At 39.7% G+C, this 16,910-nt stretch overlaps 1 protein-coding gene across 1 annotated transcript; it reads left to right on the plus strand.

Moving 5' to 3' along the window:
* The first annotated feature begins 9,306 nt into the window (after window positions 1-9,306).
* Window positions 9,307-13,398, plus strand: ankrd45 (ankyrin repeat domain 45). The gene is made up of 4 exons (XM_062993029.1): window positions 9,307-9,602; window positions 11,801-11,968; window positions 12,056-12,150; window positions 13,177-13,398. Exons 1-4 carry the CDS (start codon window positions 9,353-9,355, stop codon window positions 13,315-13,317), a joined length of 654 nt encoding a protein of 217 aa, XP_062849099.1. The 5' UTR covers window positions 9,307-9,352; the 3' UTR covers window positions 13,318-13,398.
* Window positions 13,399-16,910: the final 3,512 nt, after the last annotated feature.

A 16,910-nucleotide genomic window follows, 5' to 3' on the forward strand; every position in this document is an offset into this window, starting at 1 on the left:
TGGATGGATGGATGGATGGATGGATGGATGGATGGATGGATGGATGGATGGATGGATGGATGGATAGATAGATAGATTAGACAGACTAATAAGTAATAAGGGGTAATGCTTTAGCCAACTACCGCTGGGATCCAGGGGTCAAATCTCCACTGGTCCAATCAGCCAGTCAGGCGTTCGTATACAAACACGATTGTCTATGTATGAGGGTGTGTTGGCTAAAGCGTTGCACCCTGTGATTCTGGGAAACCCGGAACCAGTCGCTCTGGTAGAGCAGCAGTAGCCAACTACCACTGGCATCCAGGGGTCAAATCTCCAGTGGTGCTATCAACCAGTTGGGCGTCTGTATACAAACACAATTGGCTATGTCTAATGATGGGGGGGGGTTGGCGGATGTGTCGCGTTCTTTGATTCTGGGAAAACCGGAACCAGTGGCTCTGGTAAAGCAGCAGTAGCCAACTACCACTGGCATCCAGGGGTAAAATTTTCACAGATGCTATCAGTCAATTGGGTGTCCACATACAAACACAACTGGCTATGTCTAATGAAGGCGGAAGCACTTCGCCCTGTGATTCTGGGAAAATCGGAACCAGTCGCTCTGGTAAAGCAGCAGTAGCCAACTACCACTGGCATCCAGGGGTCAAATCTACACTGGTTCTATCAGCCACCAACAGAAATGAAATAGGATTGTTGTGCAATGTGCCAATTTATAAGCAAAACAACCACAACCACAAATCGTTCCGAGAACCTATAAGTAGGAAGTAGATGCATCTGATAAACAAACACAAACACAAAGGGTTTGAACGGTTGCTTCCACCTCCACTGTATGTGTGATTTGATATATGTCACGTTGTATGTAATGGCACTTTCTGTGTAGATGTTGCGTGTGTAAACGTGTCAAAGCCAGGATTTTACTTGTTACTGTTGCTGTTGGTTGTTTGTTCGTATGAATTAAAGCTCCCTCGATAAGCTCAGGAACGTTAGCACAGATGTTGTTTTTGTAAATGTGGTCCAGCGAGGTAAAGCAAGCCTGTAACGGCTGAGAGGAAGGACGCTGACGAACCGAGCTTTACGTAGCAAAAACAAGAAGGGGTGTGGGTGGGGGGGGGGTGCAGGTGTTGCTTCTAAACGACAGAAAGAGCCCAGAAGGTCTGTCTAATCTTTTCTGAGATGAAGTGTGGATTAATCTTACTAAGCCAGAGCACAGTGTATTGAACCAATGTACATTTTCTTTGACTTGACAGTTGGAACCCAAGAACTTCATTTCATTTGTTAATATATCTCCATTCCTGCATTTCAGGCCTGCAACACATTCCAAAAAAAAGTTGGGACATGGTCAATTTAGGGCTAGTAATGAGGTGAAAAAACTAAATAATCATGTGATTCCAAACAGGTGATTGTAATCATGGTTTGGTACAAAAGCAGCATCCAGGAAAGAGTCTTTGTTTTGACAACAATGTACCTCAAGGAAAAATTAAAAGGGATTTGCATATTTCTCCCTCTACAGTGCATAATATCATTAAACGATTCAAGAAATCGGGAGAAATTAAGCTAAACGCCTGTGATCTTCGATCCCTCAGACGGCACTGCATCAAGAACCGCCACTCAACAATATCTGATATGACCACATGGGTGAGGGATTACTTTGGCAAACCTTTGTCAAGCACTACAATACAGTTTTACATGCACAAATGCCACTTAAAACTTTACTGTGCAAAAAAGAAACCTTCTGTTAACCATGTCCAGAAGCGGCGTCGACTTCTCTGGGCTCGGAGGCATCTAGGATGGACCATCACACAGTAGAAACGTGTATTGTGGTCAGATGAATAAGCATTCCAGCTCTTTTTTGGAAAAAATGGATGCAACAATGAAAAGGACCATCCAGCCGGGGTCTGTCATGGTATGGGGCTGTGTCAGTGTCCTTGGCGAAGGTCATTTACACTTCTGTGATGGCAGCATTAATGCAGAAAAGTACATTGAGATCTTAGAGCAACATGTGCTTCCTTCAAGACGGCATCTTTTCCAGGGACGTTCATGCATTTTTCAACAAGACAATGCAAAACCACATGCTGCACACATTACAAAGGCATGGCTGCGGAGGAAGAGGGTACAGGTACTGGACTGGCCTGCCTGCGGTCCTGACCAGTCCCCAATGGAGAATGTGTGACGATGACCCTGTACTGTTGCACTTCTTAAGACTTGTTTGTTTCTATATATATAGGCTTGGGACCAGCACTGAGAGTACACTAACAAGTGCACTTCCAAATGGCTGGGCTGTTTCGACCATCCCCCCACCCCTTGGACATTATCCAATTGTGTCCATGCAGATGCCCGACTGGTCAATAGGCCAATAGCACAGCTGAGATCTGAAATTCGAACCCTGGGATATACAATACATGAGTTAATATGTGTGGTTGAATCACTTAAACCTAATATTTAGGAAATGTGTCCACATACGTTTGCTAAAACATACAAAATACATTTTAAATCCTGTAAATAATTAATCGCAATTCTTAGAAGACATGGAATATATTGTACAATGTGTGTTTAAGACTTGTGTTTGTCTAAGATTACGACTTTATGATTCAGAAACCAACGTACTTCAAATGATCTACAAATATTTTTCCTGGAACTGTATGATGTGTATCTTAAACACTGTACTTAGGCATGTGGTTCTCACATGCTTCGTTTGCATGTCTCCCTCCTTCTCTTTTCCTTTTGTCTCCTCTTGAACATTAGTTTACAATAATTATAGCCCTGGGACTTCAGATACTCTGCAATGTTCCATCAGAGAGTCTGCAATTGGAAACAATTACACACAACTGTTCAGTCCAGCTCTACAAATAGAAGTCTCAATTACAGTGATAATTGGGGGGTGAATGGCTGCAAGTTGGACACAGTGTCCTATTCGTACCCTTTTGTCTTACACTTCTTTGTCTTACACTCTTTTTGCCTTCTTGTCTTTTCCATATATGGTCTCTGGTAACCAGGCTCAACTGTCTAACTTTATTTGAATATTGTTTAAATAGGGGTGGATACGAGCTCTCGTACGTAGAAAAGAGGAAGACAATGATAACAGGCTAAAGGAAAACATGTTTCATTTTCTGAGTGGGTGTTCTGGTGAGGCTGGTACAATGCCACAACCCACACCTTTTACCCAACAGATCCCAATAGTCTATTTAAATAAGGATTTAGGTGGGTCGATCCGGTTCTACATCAAAATATGAATAGCGATTTCGACCCAGGTCTGTTTATCCTATTCACTGATGCTGTCTTTCATTTTTTTACGTTATACAAACATACAAAGGCAGATGTATAACCGCAGCTCTTTTATCACCACCTTGTATTTACTCAACTGTGTTTATCAGTATACAGTGCCTTGAGAAAGTATTAAGCACATTAAACTATGTTTTTAATGTTTTGATATTGCAGATTGCAGTTTAAATATATTAAAGTAAGTTTTAGTGTACTTAGAAACATTGTGCATTGTTAACCTAGAGAATATAGACACTATAAAAATTTTAATAGTACTAATCAGTAGTAGTACCTAGTAGTTCAAGATAAAAAACCACTGTAAAATATTACATAGAAATAGCAAAAATTCTTTCCGGCTTGGATTCTAAGTGGTACATGTTATGTACAGTAAAGCTAACAAGATATTGATTGACAGATCGTTGACTGATCGTTGGTGTTTTTATCATGTCATAGGGATGCTTTGTAGCAGCAGGGACTGACAATCTGGTCAGGAGGAAATAAAAAATGAATAGTGCACAATACTGGATGGATGGATGGATGGATGGATAGATAAATAGATAGATTATATAATTAATTTATTAAGATAGACAGACAGACAGACAGACAGACAGACAGACAGACGGTCAGACGGTCAGACAGACTGAAAAATAGATACTTGATTTAGATAGATAGATAGATAGATAGATAGATAGATAGATAGATAGATAGATAGATAGATAGATAGATAGATAGATAGATAGATAGATAGATAGATAGATAGATAGACTGGTGGACAGACAGATTGATAGATACTTAATTTAGATAGATAGATAGATAGATAGATAGATAGATAGATAGATAGATAGATAGATAGATAGATAGATAGATAGATAGATAGATAGATAGATAGATAGATAGATAGATAGATACTTAATGAAGATAGATAGATAGATAGGTTAAAGGGGAACAGACAGATAGAAAAATAGACAGACAGATAGATAGGTTAAAGGAAAACAGACAGACAGGCATATAGACAGACAGACAGATAGATAGATTAAAGGGGAACAGACAAACAGACAGACACCAATTCATGGCAGGACTTTGGTCAAATCATTCTTAGACATAGCCAGTAATATCTGTGTAGATGCCCAACCAGCATAACCACAGAGATTCAAACCCGGATCTCAACTGTGGTGGGCTAGGATAATAAACCAGTGTGCCACCTGAGCGCCTGGCCAAAAATGCTTCCACTAATACTGGATTAATACTAATTTGTTTAGTCAGAAAGATATACAGCTGGATCAAACCACTGTGTGTTTATATGTGTGAGATCAAACCTTACTGGTGCTACAGACAGACAGAGGCCATCAGATTCTGTCTGAGAAGCTCTGGAACAGAAGCATGACTCATCCGTCTGGAGACACGTTTTATAATCACAGCACTATGTTGCCACCACCTGGAGAAGGTGGGGAATATCCATCCATTCATTGTTTCACCACCTCATCATCCCAGTCAGAATCGAGGTGGGCACAACCCACCAGTCCACAACATCCAGGGCAATTCTAGTAGCTCTAGCTAACCTGACTGCACTCCACTGTCTTTGGACTGTGGGAGGAAACCGGAGCACCTGGTGGAAATGCAGTCCACACAGAAAGAATCCGGTTCATTCCACCTGGGAATCGAACCCAGTACTTTCTTGCTGTGAGGCGACAGTTCATGTAAATCGTCTCATGAATCGATTTTATGCTAAACAAGGAATTTACAAAGTCATGGTCACTGGTTTTAGTTAAAAAACACAAAGAATGGGCTGGAATATAAAAAGGAAGAAAGTAGTTCCGTGCTGGCTACATTAACACATGGGCTGACATCTAAATGAGGAATTTATTAAAGGGATTTTAGTGGTCAGGTGATGCGGTTTCACTTTTCATAAAAGATCATTTTTAGGGCTTAAAAGCAGAAGCATGTTAAATAAAAAAATTTAAAAAGTTTACACATTGTAACCAGAGTGCAAATGATACAATAAAAAGTGGGGACAGCATGGAAAATGCAAATAATATCTGCTCAACTTAATTATTTATCATTTATTAATAAACATCCATTCCTGCATTTCAGGCCTGCAACACATTCCAAAAAAAGTTGGGACAGTAAAGCATTTACCACTTTGTAATGTTGCCATTCCTTTTCACCATGCTTAAAAGACAGTTTGGCACCGAGGATACCAAGTGATTTAGTGTTTCAGCTTTTATTTGTTTGTCTTAAGATGTGCAACAGGGTCATTGTTGTCACATATCAAGACTGCAGGCAGGCCAGTCCAGTACCCGTACCCTCTTCTTCCACATCCATGCCTTTGTAATGTGTGCAGCATGTGGTTTTGCATCGTCTTGTTGAAAAATGCATGGACGTCTTGAAGGCAGCACATGCTCCAAGATCTCAATGTACTTTTCTGCATTAATGCTGCCATCACAGAAGTGTAAATGACCTTTGCCAACAGCACTGGATGGTCCTTTTCGTCTTTGGTCTGGAGCTATCTTTTCCAAAATAGACCTGGAATGCTGATTCATCTGACCACAATACATGTTTCCACTGTGTGATGGTCCATCCTAGATGCCTCTGAGCCCAGAGAAGTCGACGCCGCTTCTGGACATGGTTAACATAAGGCTTCTTTTTTGCACAGTAAAGTTTTAAGTGGCATTTGTGCATGTAACTCTGTATTGTAGTGCTTATCAAAGGTTTGCCAAAGTAATCCCTCACCCATGTGGTCATATCAGCTATTGTTGAGTGGCGGTTCTTGATGCGGTGCCGTCTGAGGGATCGAAGATCACGGGCGTTAAGCTTAAGCTTGCACACTTGACCTTTACGCACTGAAACTTCTCCCAAATCCTTGAATGGTTTAATGATATTATGCACTGTAGAGGGAGAAATATGCAAATCTTTTCCAATCTTTCTTTGGGGTTCATTGTTTTTAAACATTTCAATCATTTTCTCACACATTTGTTGACAAACTGGAGATCATCTGATCACCTTTGCTCATCAAGACTCAGCCTTTCCTGGATGCTGCTTTTGTACCAAACCATGATTACAATCACCTGTTTGGAATCACATCATTATTCAGTTTTTTAACCTCATTCCTAGCCCTAAATTGAGGTAAATGAGGTTTGCATTTTCTATACTGTCCTAACTTTTTCTGATTTGGGGTTGTACATAGTCACCTTGCTTTGTGATGCATTTTTCCCCACATCGTACCAACTTTTTAATGCCACCAGCAAACTGTTTCTGATGCACCACTGCTTTCACATCATTATCACATGAAAATCTTCTTCCCCTTAAAGCTTCTTTGAGCATCCAAAAGGTGGAAATCAGATGGAGCTATATCCGGACTATAAGCGTCTCTCAGTCTCTCAGACACGACCAATTACTGCTCCTCCCACCCTCATCATTTCCAGTGAAAATATAAAAGTGCGGAAACTTTTTGAAGATCCCTCATATTATATTAGATATATTAGCAAACTAATGACCCACACAATGCTGTTTTTACCTCTAAGTATTTACTAGGAAGGTCAGACCCATCAATCCTCTCATAATTTGAACCATGATTGTAACAACGAATTCCTCTTCTCTGACCTATTAATTCTGATCTGTGTTGCAGTGGAAGAGGAGCCTATTTTAGAAACACAGACACAACCTGGAAATGCATCCTGGACAAGATGACAGTCTTTGGCAGGGCAGCACATACTCCACATTCCATTCACAGCTAGAGGAAAGTTAGAGCCAATAAACCTACTGGCAGCTCCAGTTGCCAACACTACCCACTGCCCTACAGTATCACCTACAGCATGTATACTTGATGTACTATACATGATATTACAACCCCAAATCAGAAAAAGTTGGGACAGTATGGAAAATGCTAATAAAATAAAAACAGTGTTCCTTACATTTACTTTGACTTTTTTTTTATTGCAGACAGGATGAACCTGAGATATTTCACTAAATAATGATGTGATTTCAAACAGGTGATTGTAATCATGGTTTGGTACCACATGGGCAAGGGACCACTTAAAACTTTACTGTGCAAAAAAGAAGCCTTATGTTAACCATGTCCAGAAGCGGCGTCGACTTCTCTGGGCTCGGAGGCATCTAGGATGGACCATCACACAGTGGAAACGTGTATTGTGGTCACATGAATCCGCATTCCAGGTCTTTTTTGGAAAAAATGAATGTTGTGTGCTCCGGACCAAAGACGAAAAGGACCATCCAGAAGTCCAAAAGTCGAAGTAATGTAAGGTTGTACATTCTTTCTTTCAAGCTGTCAAAGGTCAGACAGCACTTGCAAAAATGTGGAAATACCCGCTATTTGAAAATGTATCATGTATTTTCCTGAGGACCTTAAAATGAGGTCAAAACCCATAATCATTTCCAAAAGAAATCGTGTGAAGGTTCCTACAGTGGTCAATCGACATGTGAATGTCATCAGAGCATCATGGGGTATTGAAAACAGCCTCACATGGCCCTTCACCTCTCTCAAGGGGTCAGCACTAATAAAACAGTAGCCAGAATTGCATCATTGTACATTGTGAGAGCCCAGCCGGATCCGTAAACACTAAAACAGTCAGCAGGGAATGATCAGTGATCTGTGGTAGTTCCTTTTTATCTGTGGAGTTTCCTCTTTCTTAGATCAGCTGAGCCATGCTGTAGCAGGACATGAAACTTTATCATACACAAACATGGACTTTGGCCTTGTGATAAAACATGTGCAGTCACCTGATGGTTTGCTGGGCCTGTTATTGTGTTCAATTCTAATAAAATAGCAGTATACAGTATTTTAATATTAGTACATCAGAGTCCTAATCACTGAGCCAAGTGACATACAGAATTATATTTATAATTCTTTAACATTAAATTATATATAATCTGGATTAGTAATCATAAGGTTGCTGATTCAAACCCCACCACTGCCAGGTTGCCACTATTAGGCCCGGTTACACTCACTGTCCATTTTATCAGCTCCACTTACCATATAGATGCACTTTGTAGTTCTACAATTACTGACTGCATACCTTTTTAGCCTGCTTTCACCCTGTTCTTCAATGATCAGGACCCCCACAGGACCACCACAGAGCAGGTATTATTTAGGTAGTGGATCATTCTAAGCACTGCAGTGACACTGACATAGTGGTGGTGTGTTAGTGTGTGTTGTGCTGGTATGAGTGGATCAGACACAGCAGCGCTGCTGGAGTTTTTAAATACTGTGTCCACTCACTGTCCACTCTATTAGACAGTCCTACCTAGTTGGTCCACCTTGTAGATGTCAAATCAGAGTTAATCGCTCATCTATTGCTGCTGTTCGAGTTGGTCATCTTTTAGATCTTCATCAGTAGTCACAGGATGCTACCTATCAGGCGCTGTTGGCTGGATGTTTTTGGTTGGTGGACTATTCTCAGTCCAGCAGTGAGAGTGAGGTGTTTAAAAACACCAGCACAACACACACTAACACACCAACACCATGTCATTGTCACTGCAGTGCTGAGAATGATCCACCACCCAAATAATACCTACTCTGTAATGGTGCTGTGGGAATCCTGACCATTGAAGAACAGCATAAAATCGGGCTAACAAAGCATGCAGAGAAACAGATGGACTACAGTCAGTAATTGTAGAACTACAAAGTGCTTTTATATGGTAAGTGGAGTGAATCTACAGTAGGTAATACAAGCTCCTTACACCTTGGTCTAGTTCAAGGGTTCCAAACCTGCGGCCTTGGATACATTGGAGCTGCTGCCCGACCTTCTCTGTTAATATACTTATATATTCATGTCTTCTTGAGGCTAATAAAAATCCAGCTAATAAAAAAAGAGTGTAAAAATGGTTAAAAACACACAAAAAACGAACACAAGACAATGTAAACACTGGACTATATATACAGTATATTAAAAATTTTTTGCATGCAACAGCGCCATCTACTGGTAGAAAGACATATTGAAAACTGTATACTACTGTACTAAATAGTATGTGAAAATAGTGCGATAACCAGCATATTCACATACTCTGTAGTACACAAGTATGGTAGTAGCAAGTGCTAGTTTCCGGTTGCCACAGTGATGCTACACATAAACTTCATTGAACCATGCAGGCCAAACAAGAACAGACATTATTTTCGTGTGCTCTGGACGGAGATTTAGAACGTATTCAGTGTTTAATAGAGGAGAAGAACGTTTCTATTAATACAGACAGCGTGGAATTAGATGATATTTTGTGGGAGACCGATGAGGTGGGCAGGAACGCTGTGTTTGTAGCTTCTATGCTAGGTAGGAGCAGTGTAGTACAGGAGCTTGTGACGAAAAAGTGCGCAGAAGTAAATGCATCCACAACAAGAGGTTAGAAAGCTAACAATTAGCATTTAAATAAAATATAATTATTTATATTTGTTGATCATATATTTATTTATTTATTTATGCTGAATTTGACATACACAACTGAAAGGTAAAAAGACAAAAAGATGTATTCTTCCTCTTGTCAGTAATGTAAAATGTAATGTAACGGTTTAATAAGTAAGTGTAAAATATAAACATTATAAAATATATCAATAACAATTGGAACAGTTTATAAAAGCTTTGACATAAGGTATTAAAATGCACAAGACTCCTACAACTCCTACAAGGGCAGCTGTAGCCTAGTCATTAAGGTACTGGACTAGTAATCCAAAGGTCACTGGTTCAAGCCCCACCACTGCCAAATTGCCACTGTTGGGCCCTTGAGCAAGGCCCTTAACCCCTCAATTGCTTAGACAGTATACTGTAACAGTACTGTAAGTCGCTTTGGATAAAAAGCGTCTGCTAAATGACCAAAAAAATGTAAATGTACAATAATAATCACAGTAAATTAAGGGTTGTAATAAAAACTAGAGAGGTGCATTTCCTGAAGAAAATGCGAACGTGATTGCAGCAAAGGTAGGAGAGCGGGTGTGTGTATCCAAAAATTCCATTGAAGCTGGGGTGTCATCAACGAGCTGGACAAATTAGAGTTGGAACGGCGTTAATGTCTCAAAATAAAAAATAAAAATTTAAAGGAAGGGAATGGGGCCAAAAAAACGGGTTTGGCGGGTGTGCAATTATGCGTGGCCAAAAACTGTATCGATGTCGCTGTGTCATCATAGGGGCGGACGATTTAGAGTTCAAACGGCGTTAATATCTCAAAAGTTCAAAAAATGAATGGAAGATAATGGGGCAAAAAAACGGCGTGGCAGGTGGGCGGGGGTGCGTATCCAAATGCTGTATCCATGTCAGGGTGTCATCATCGGGGCGGACGATTTAGGGTTGGAAAGGCGTTGATATCTCGAAATTTTAAAAAATGGATGGAAGTGAATGGTGCAAAAAAACGGGCGTGGCAGGTGTGCGTATCCAAAAATTGTTTACAAGTCGCGTGTTATCAACAGGCCGGACGATTTAGAGTTGGAACGGCGGCGATATCTCAAAATTTAAAAAAAACGGTATAAAAACAGGCGTGGCGGGTGGGCAGATCCAAAAGCTGTATACAAGCAGTGGTGTTATTAACGGATGGGATAACAGTAGTAGTTGCCTACTGCAATCACACTAATGATGTCCTGTGTTATGACATCATGTCATGTTGTGTGACATCATGACTTTAAATTACATTTACATTTCACACTTACATTTGCAGCATTTAGCAGACGTGACTTACAATTATGACTGAACACAATTTGAGCGATTGAGGGGGTCAGGGGTCCAACTGCGGCAACTTGGCAGTGGTGGGGCTTGAACCGACAACCTTCTGATGACTAGTCCAGTACCTAGTCCAGTACCAGTTCTGATGACTAGTCCACTAAGCTGACTGAACCACTGGCCAATTCAAATCAAAAATAGAATTGAATGTTTTTTTATGAAGGTTAATAAGCAAAGAATAGAATTGAAAAACAGTTATGAATAATGATGACGCTGTGGCATGTCCACCCACTGTTCTCACTCTGACTGGCAGGCACGATGGAGGCCCAGATTGACAGAAAGTGTAGTTGTCTTAAAACTACAGGTCAAAGCATTCCCTGCACCTTACCATACTGGGGAACAACACGAAAGTGTACCTAGAAACCCACTCATTTTCTAAATTACTGCCTATCTTCTTCTGTCTGGTCATCTTCCCGTGTTGTAGCTGTGACAGGCATCCTTCCTCTTCTTAAATTTTGCCACTACCATTTAGTTCTTTTGTCTGTTTTTTTCTTTTTCTTTTGGTGAGCATTTGGGTTATACTAGCTGGTGAACTGAGTAGCTGGCAGAGGTGCATCTAAGCACTTTTTGGTGTCTTCTTCGAGTCTGTCCTTGTTTTTCTATGTTTCCTCACCACCCCAGGACAGATGTAGATGTGGATGGAGTTCTTTCTTCTGTATGTGGTAAACAAACTAAAGGTGCAGACATTCAAAGGCACCTAGGCACAGCTTAGTTTATTATCACTTATAATGAGAAATATGTAGAGATATTTTTAATCAACAAACAATGTACTGGCTGATGTACATTTTTAATGCTGATTTAATAAGAATCTTTCTATGAACATACACCTTCAGGGTACTCACTGTTGCATTGCTCTGCAATGTGGGGTCACCTGGACACAGTGAAAGCCCTCATCGAGCTTGGTGCTGATTTGCATGCCATCAGCTTCCGTGGGGAGACAGCAGTTGATGTAGCTCGTCGCTATTCCCAGTCGGAATGTGTCGATCACCTCGCTTGGGCAGGTAAGCGATCCAAAGATTCAAAGCTCAGTGTATTTTAAATGAATCCTGAGCTGAATCATGTTTAGTTGAAACTTTATGCCTTATTAGATGCTAAGCAAAGTTTGGAAGCATCCATAGCTCAAATCAGGGACATCATGGCTGATCCAGAGAAGGGTCAGGAGAAGCTTAATAAGGAGGACAAGGTAAGAAGAATTTGAATTTTAGATTGATTTAGGGCTATTGGAAAACTAGTCAAGATTCATTTGCATGCAAATTTTGGTCCATCTTACTGGTCAAACTGGAATTTAAATGGATAAGTACCAATAAAACGGTTTATTTGTTTTGTTTGGAGTCCCTATTATAGCGTCCATCTGAGGTTTATCATAGGTTGACATGACGTATGAAGTTAATACCTTTGCCGCAAACACAAGTGCTTTTAAACATTGCCTATAATGCATATTAGTCACGTGACCCTGTACATACGTTTTGTGCCGGAGACAAATGAGCCAGACGTTACATCATACCACCTTTATGTAAAATAAATCCCATCCGAATGACAACCATTATTACAAAACACAAAGGGACTAAGTACCTGGGGTTTGGGGGAAAAAAGAACAAACAATAAATCTTATGTGTAAGCCTTACCTTAAGCTTGGTGGGCATCACATTCCAAAATCATGGGCCCTTCCTATGGCTGTAACTATTAAGTGGACACGGTATTTAAAAACTCCAGCAACGCTGCTGTGTCTGATCCACTCATACCAGCACAACACACACTAACACACCACCACCGTGTCATTGTCACTGCAGTGCTGAGAATGATCCACCACCTAAATAATACCTGCTCTGTGGTGGTCTTTTCCATTGAAGAACAGGGTGAAAGCAGGTTAAAAAGATATGTAGACAAACAGATGGACTACAGTGAGTAATTGTAGAACTACAAAGTGCTTCTATATGGTAAGTGGAGCTGATAAAATGGATAGTAAATCAATTGTAAATCAATGTACGTATTAGGAAATTGGGATTGATTCTGATATCCTGATCATGGATCATCAGATGATGCACACATCCAAAAAAATATGAACATGGTTAGAAATGTGTTTTGCTTTGCTCTTTTTTTGCAGTGCTGTGTTAAAAATCACATTCCTGCAGTCTGGACATAGCCTAATAGCTGTGTTTCAAAAACCTATAACTTTTAATTTTTGTTCATCTTTTTTATTGCCTTTTAGAACACGTGTGTAAAAATCTGCTCTGCAAAGACAACCTGGATTCAGAAAACGAAAAATCCAACAACCCAGGAGTTTATAGAGCAGAAAAAGGAACTCGAAGATGTTCTTGCTCCAATTCTGGCAAAGCTTGCTACAGTATGAGTTTCTACTCTAATTACATGCACAGCGTTCACTAGAGACTGGCTTGAACTGCTAAAATAATAAAATCTAATCACACATGTTCATGTATGCATTTTATTCTTTGACCCTATATTATGTTCAGCAATGGATTACCAGCAATTTGCTCTTAATAGAAATGCAATGGTTCATTCCAGTATGCAATATTGCCAGAAAGATTAAAACATTGCATCTTCTTTCTTGTTTTCTACAAAAATCAATATTATGGTTTTATTTTAATATTTCACATTTTAGATGGCAAATCAATGACTTCTAATGACTTTATTTCCACATCTGGTATCAATTCAACTTAATGCAATCGGAATTCAGATTGAATCAGACTTACAAATACATCATTGCTAATGCGTTGTAACTTTTCAATCATAGTAAAATATCAATCCCCACAGTATTCACAATTTAATTAACAAAAAAACACAAAAGTGTCATATTAATGTCGCTTATTTGTCAAGAGGTGCATATGCATACGTTTTTGTCAGTCAGCTTAGACCTTAGATAAGGCCGTAGCCCTGAATCGAACATTTGGGGGGACCAGATGTTAGGGTGACCGTATTTTGGTTTTCAAAAAGAGGACACTTGGCAGGATGGGTTGAAGGTTTTGTTAGGTGGTACCAAGCCCGGAGTGGCTAATCGGGAGATTCGGGAGGATTCCCGATGGGCCGGCTCATGTCAATCTCGAGTTTGGGCGGGTTGGATGGGAAAAATAATTTTGACACTTATTCCATTGAAGCTGGGGTGTCATCAACGAGCTGGACAAATTAGAGTTGGAACGGCGTTAATGTCTCAAAATAAAAATAAAAAAATTAATGGAAGGGAATGGGGCCAAAAAAACGGGTTTGGCGGGTGTGCAATTATGCGTGGCCAAAAACTGTATCGATGTCGCTGTGTCATCATAGGGGCGGACGATTTAGAGTTCAAACGGCGTTAATTTTTCAAAATTTCAAAAAATGAATGGAAGATAATGGGGCAAAAAAACGGCGTGGCAGGTGGGCGGGGGTGCGTATCCAAATGCTGTATCCATGTCAGGGTGTCATCATCGGGGCGGACGATTTAGGGTTGGAAAGGCGTTGATATCTCGAAATTTAAAAAAATGAATGGAAGTGAATGGTGCAAAAAAACGGGCGTGGCAGGTGTGCGTATCCAAAAATTGTTTACAAGTCGCATGTTATCAACAGGCCGGACGATTTAGAGTTGGAACGGCGGCGATATCTCAAAATTTAAAAACGGTATAAAAACAGGCGTGGCGGGTGGGCAGATCCAAAAGCTGTATACAAGCAGTGGTGTTATTAACGGATGGGATAACAGTAGTAGTTGCCTACTGCAATCACACTAATGATGTCCTGTGTTATGACATCATGTCATGTTGTGTGACATCATGACTTTAAATTACATTTACATTTCACACTTACATTTGCAGCATTTAGCAGACGTGACTTACAATTATGACTGAACACAATTTGAGCGATTGAGGGGGTCAGGGGTCCAACTGCGGCAACTTGGCAGTGGTGGGGCTTGAACCGACAACCTTCTGATGACTAGTCCAGTACCTTATCCACTAAGCTGACTGAACCACTGGCAAAAATAGAATTGAATGTTTTTTTATGAAGGTTAATAAGTAAAGAATAGAATAGAGTTTGGGCGGGTTGGATGGGAACAATTATTTTGACACTTATCTAATCTTCTTCTTGCATTAATTCTCAATTCATCTGACAGTGCAGCCCCTACATCGCAGTACAGTAGATTAGATGGGTTCTACCATCTGAGGGAATTCTCCCCTCCCAAATGTTTAAGTTGGTTTGGCCCACGAGGCGTCTTTTCTGGAGCGCCGGTAAAAGTAAATATAGCAACAGATTAGAATAGCACAAACCATTATTCGGTGGTGATGGAGGGCAGGAAGAGGCCAGGTGGAGCCGAAAAGGCCAGTTTAAAAAAAAAAAAAAAGAAAGGCGTTGGAAGAAGATGCTGCCAAATGTGCCAAATTAACAGAGCTGTTTTCCAGAGGTTGCAACGTCAACTTATCATAGTTTATTTTGTAGAACCCAATACACAGCATTAATCACAAATATCCAGTTTCAAGCTGAAAATAATAAACATAATTTGAAGTGTAATATATTAAATAGCCTAACTCATTAATGGAATGTTTTTGTTTAAACTAAGATAGTTATTTGTAATGTAAAATATAACGTAGAGAATATACCTGATATGTTAAATTGTTCAGACATTCAGAAAGATGTCAGCACGATAGCCTAATTTATTTTAACAAATGGAGACAAATAACCTAAATCACTATCAATTTTACACCATTATAATATAGGCTAAATTGTAAAAAAAAAAAAATTTGTTATTCAGCAAAATAGGCTAACCCTTAATGAAATGTTTTATTTTTTTAGCCTCAGAGCAGCAGATAAGCCATGTCTCATGTCTATAGACAATGACACCATTATTAATAAAGTTATAGAAACCAGTGCACTGCTTAGGAGGCATTTGATGCTGTATGTAGCCTACTAAATATGCGTGTAGTGAAGCTACTTAAGAGTTTAGTGTAAACCTAACAATAGAGCACCTCTCTGTTGGGAAGACAAATGCAGTTTTAATTTCAAATTATTTTTATTTCAACTTATTGCTCCTGTACAAATGTAAATACGTTTTTATCTTTATCACATTTTTTTACCTTTTAAATCTTTATCTGATTTAAATTTGAATTAAACATGTTTAAGTGAAGTGTTTTGTGTTAACTTACCAACATATACCTGAACTTATACCCAATAAAAAGGCATTGTAAGAGCTAGCTGCTGTTTCATTTATTCAAATTCCTCCTGCATGGAAAAAGTGGGCCAGGTTTGGGCATGAAACTCCCGGGCTGAAAAAGGGGCCCACTCCGGCCCTGGGTGGCACCATGGTAATGTGTATAAAGTAGGCGTTTAAATGCTTGACAAATGCATGATGCATCAATAACCGTCCGACTATGTTATTGAACCCAGGATCTAGTCATCTCTATTGATGACTCCCAGATCAGATCATCTGATAATGTAAGAAACCTTGGTGTTGTCCTGGATAACCAGCTGACCTAAGTCACTTTAGGGCGATTAGGGTCATGTTTAGAGAAGCTACCAACGACTAGCAAAGATGCTAGCATAGGCGCTAAGGTAGCAAGCTACGAGTTCGTCGTTTGTACAAACACAAACAGTGAAGCCCAGCGAGCTTAAGCGTGTTGTATCAAGCTGTGAATAAAATCCAACAACACATTATCACTTAACACTTAAATATTATGCTAAAGTGTTTAATATGTCATGTGTATATTTACACTATATTTTGTTCTACTAAATGTAATAATGTAGGTACAAAAGCAAAAAATGTAACCTTGGCAAATAAAAAATCTCTACAGACACAAGATGCTTGTTTGTTAGTTAGTTTGTTTTTCTTGTACCAGGGTATCCACCTTCTGCATGATACTGGGAGGTGAAAGGACACTGGGGATCTGGAAACCAACGTAGCAAAATATGACACAAATCGAATAAAGTGAAACTACTATACCATGAATAAAGTATAGTATCAAACCC

This window comes from Trichomycterus rosablanca, chromosome 4 (assembly GCF_030014385.1).
Source record: "Trichomycterus rosablanca isolate fTriRos1 chromosome 4, fTriRos1.hap1, whole genome shotgun sequence".
Lineage (NCBI taxonomy): Eukaryota > Metazoa > Chordata > Actinopteri > Siluriformes > Trichomycteridae > Trichomycterus > Trichomycterus rosablanca.

Coding starts and splice junctions, on each gene's coding strand:
- ankrd45 (XM_062993029.1), top strand. CDS start 9,353: ATGCAGGCCAAACAAGAACAGACATTATTTTCGTGTGCTCTGGACGGA. Junction 11,969..12,055: donor CGATCACCTCGCTTGGGCAG/GTAAGCGATCCA, acceptor ATGCCTTATTAG/ATGCTAAGCAAAGTTTGGAA. Junction 12,151..13,176: donor AGCTTAATAAGGAGGACAAG/GTAAGAAGAATT, acceptor ATTGCCTTTTAG/AACACGTGTGTAAAAATCTG.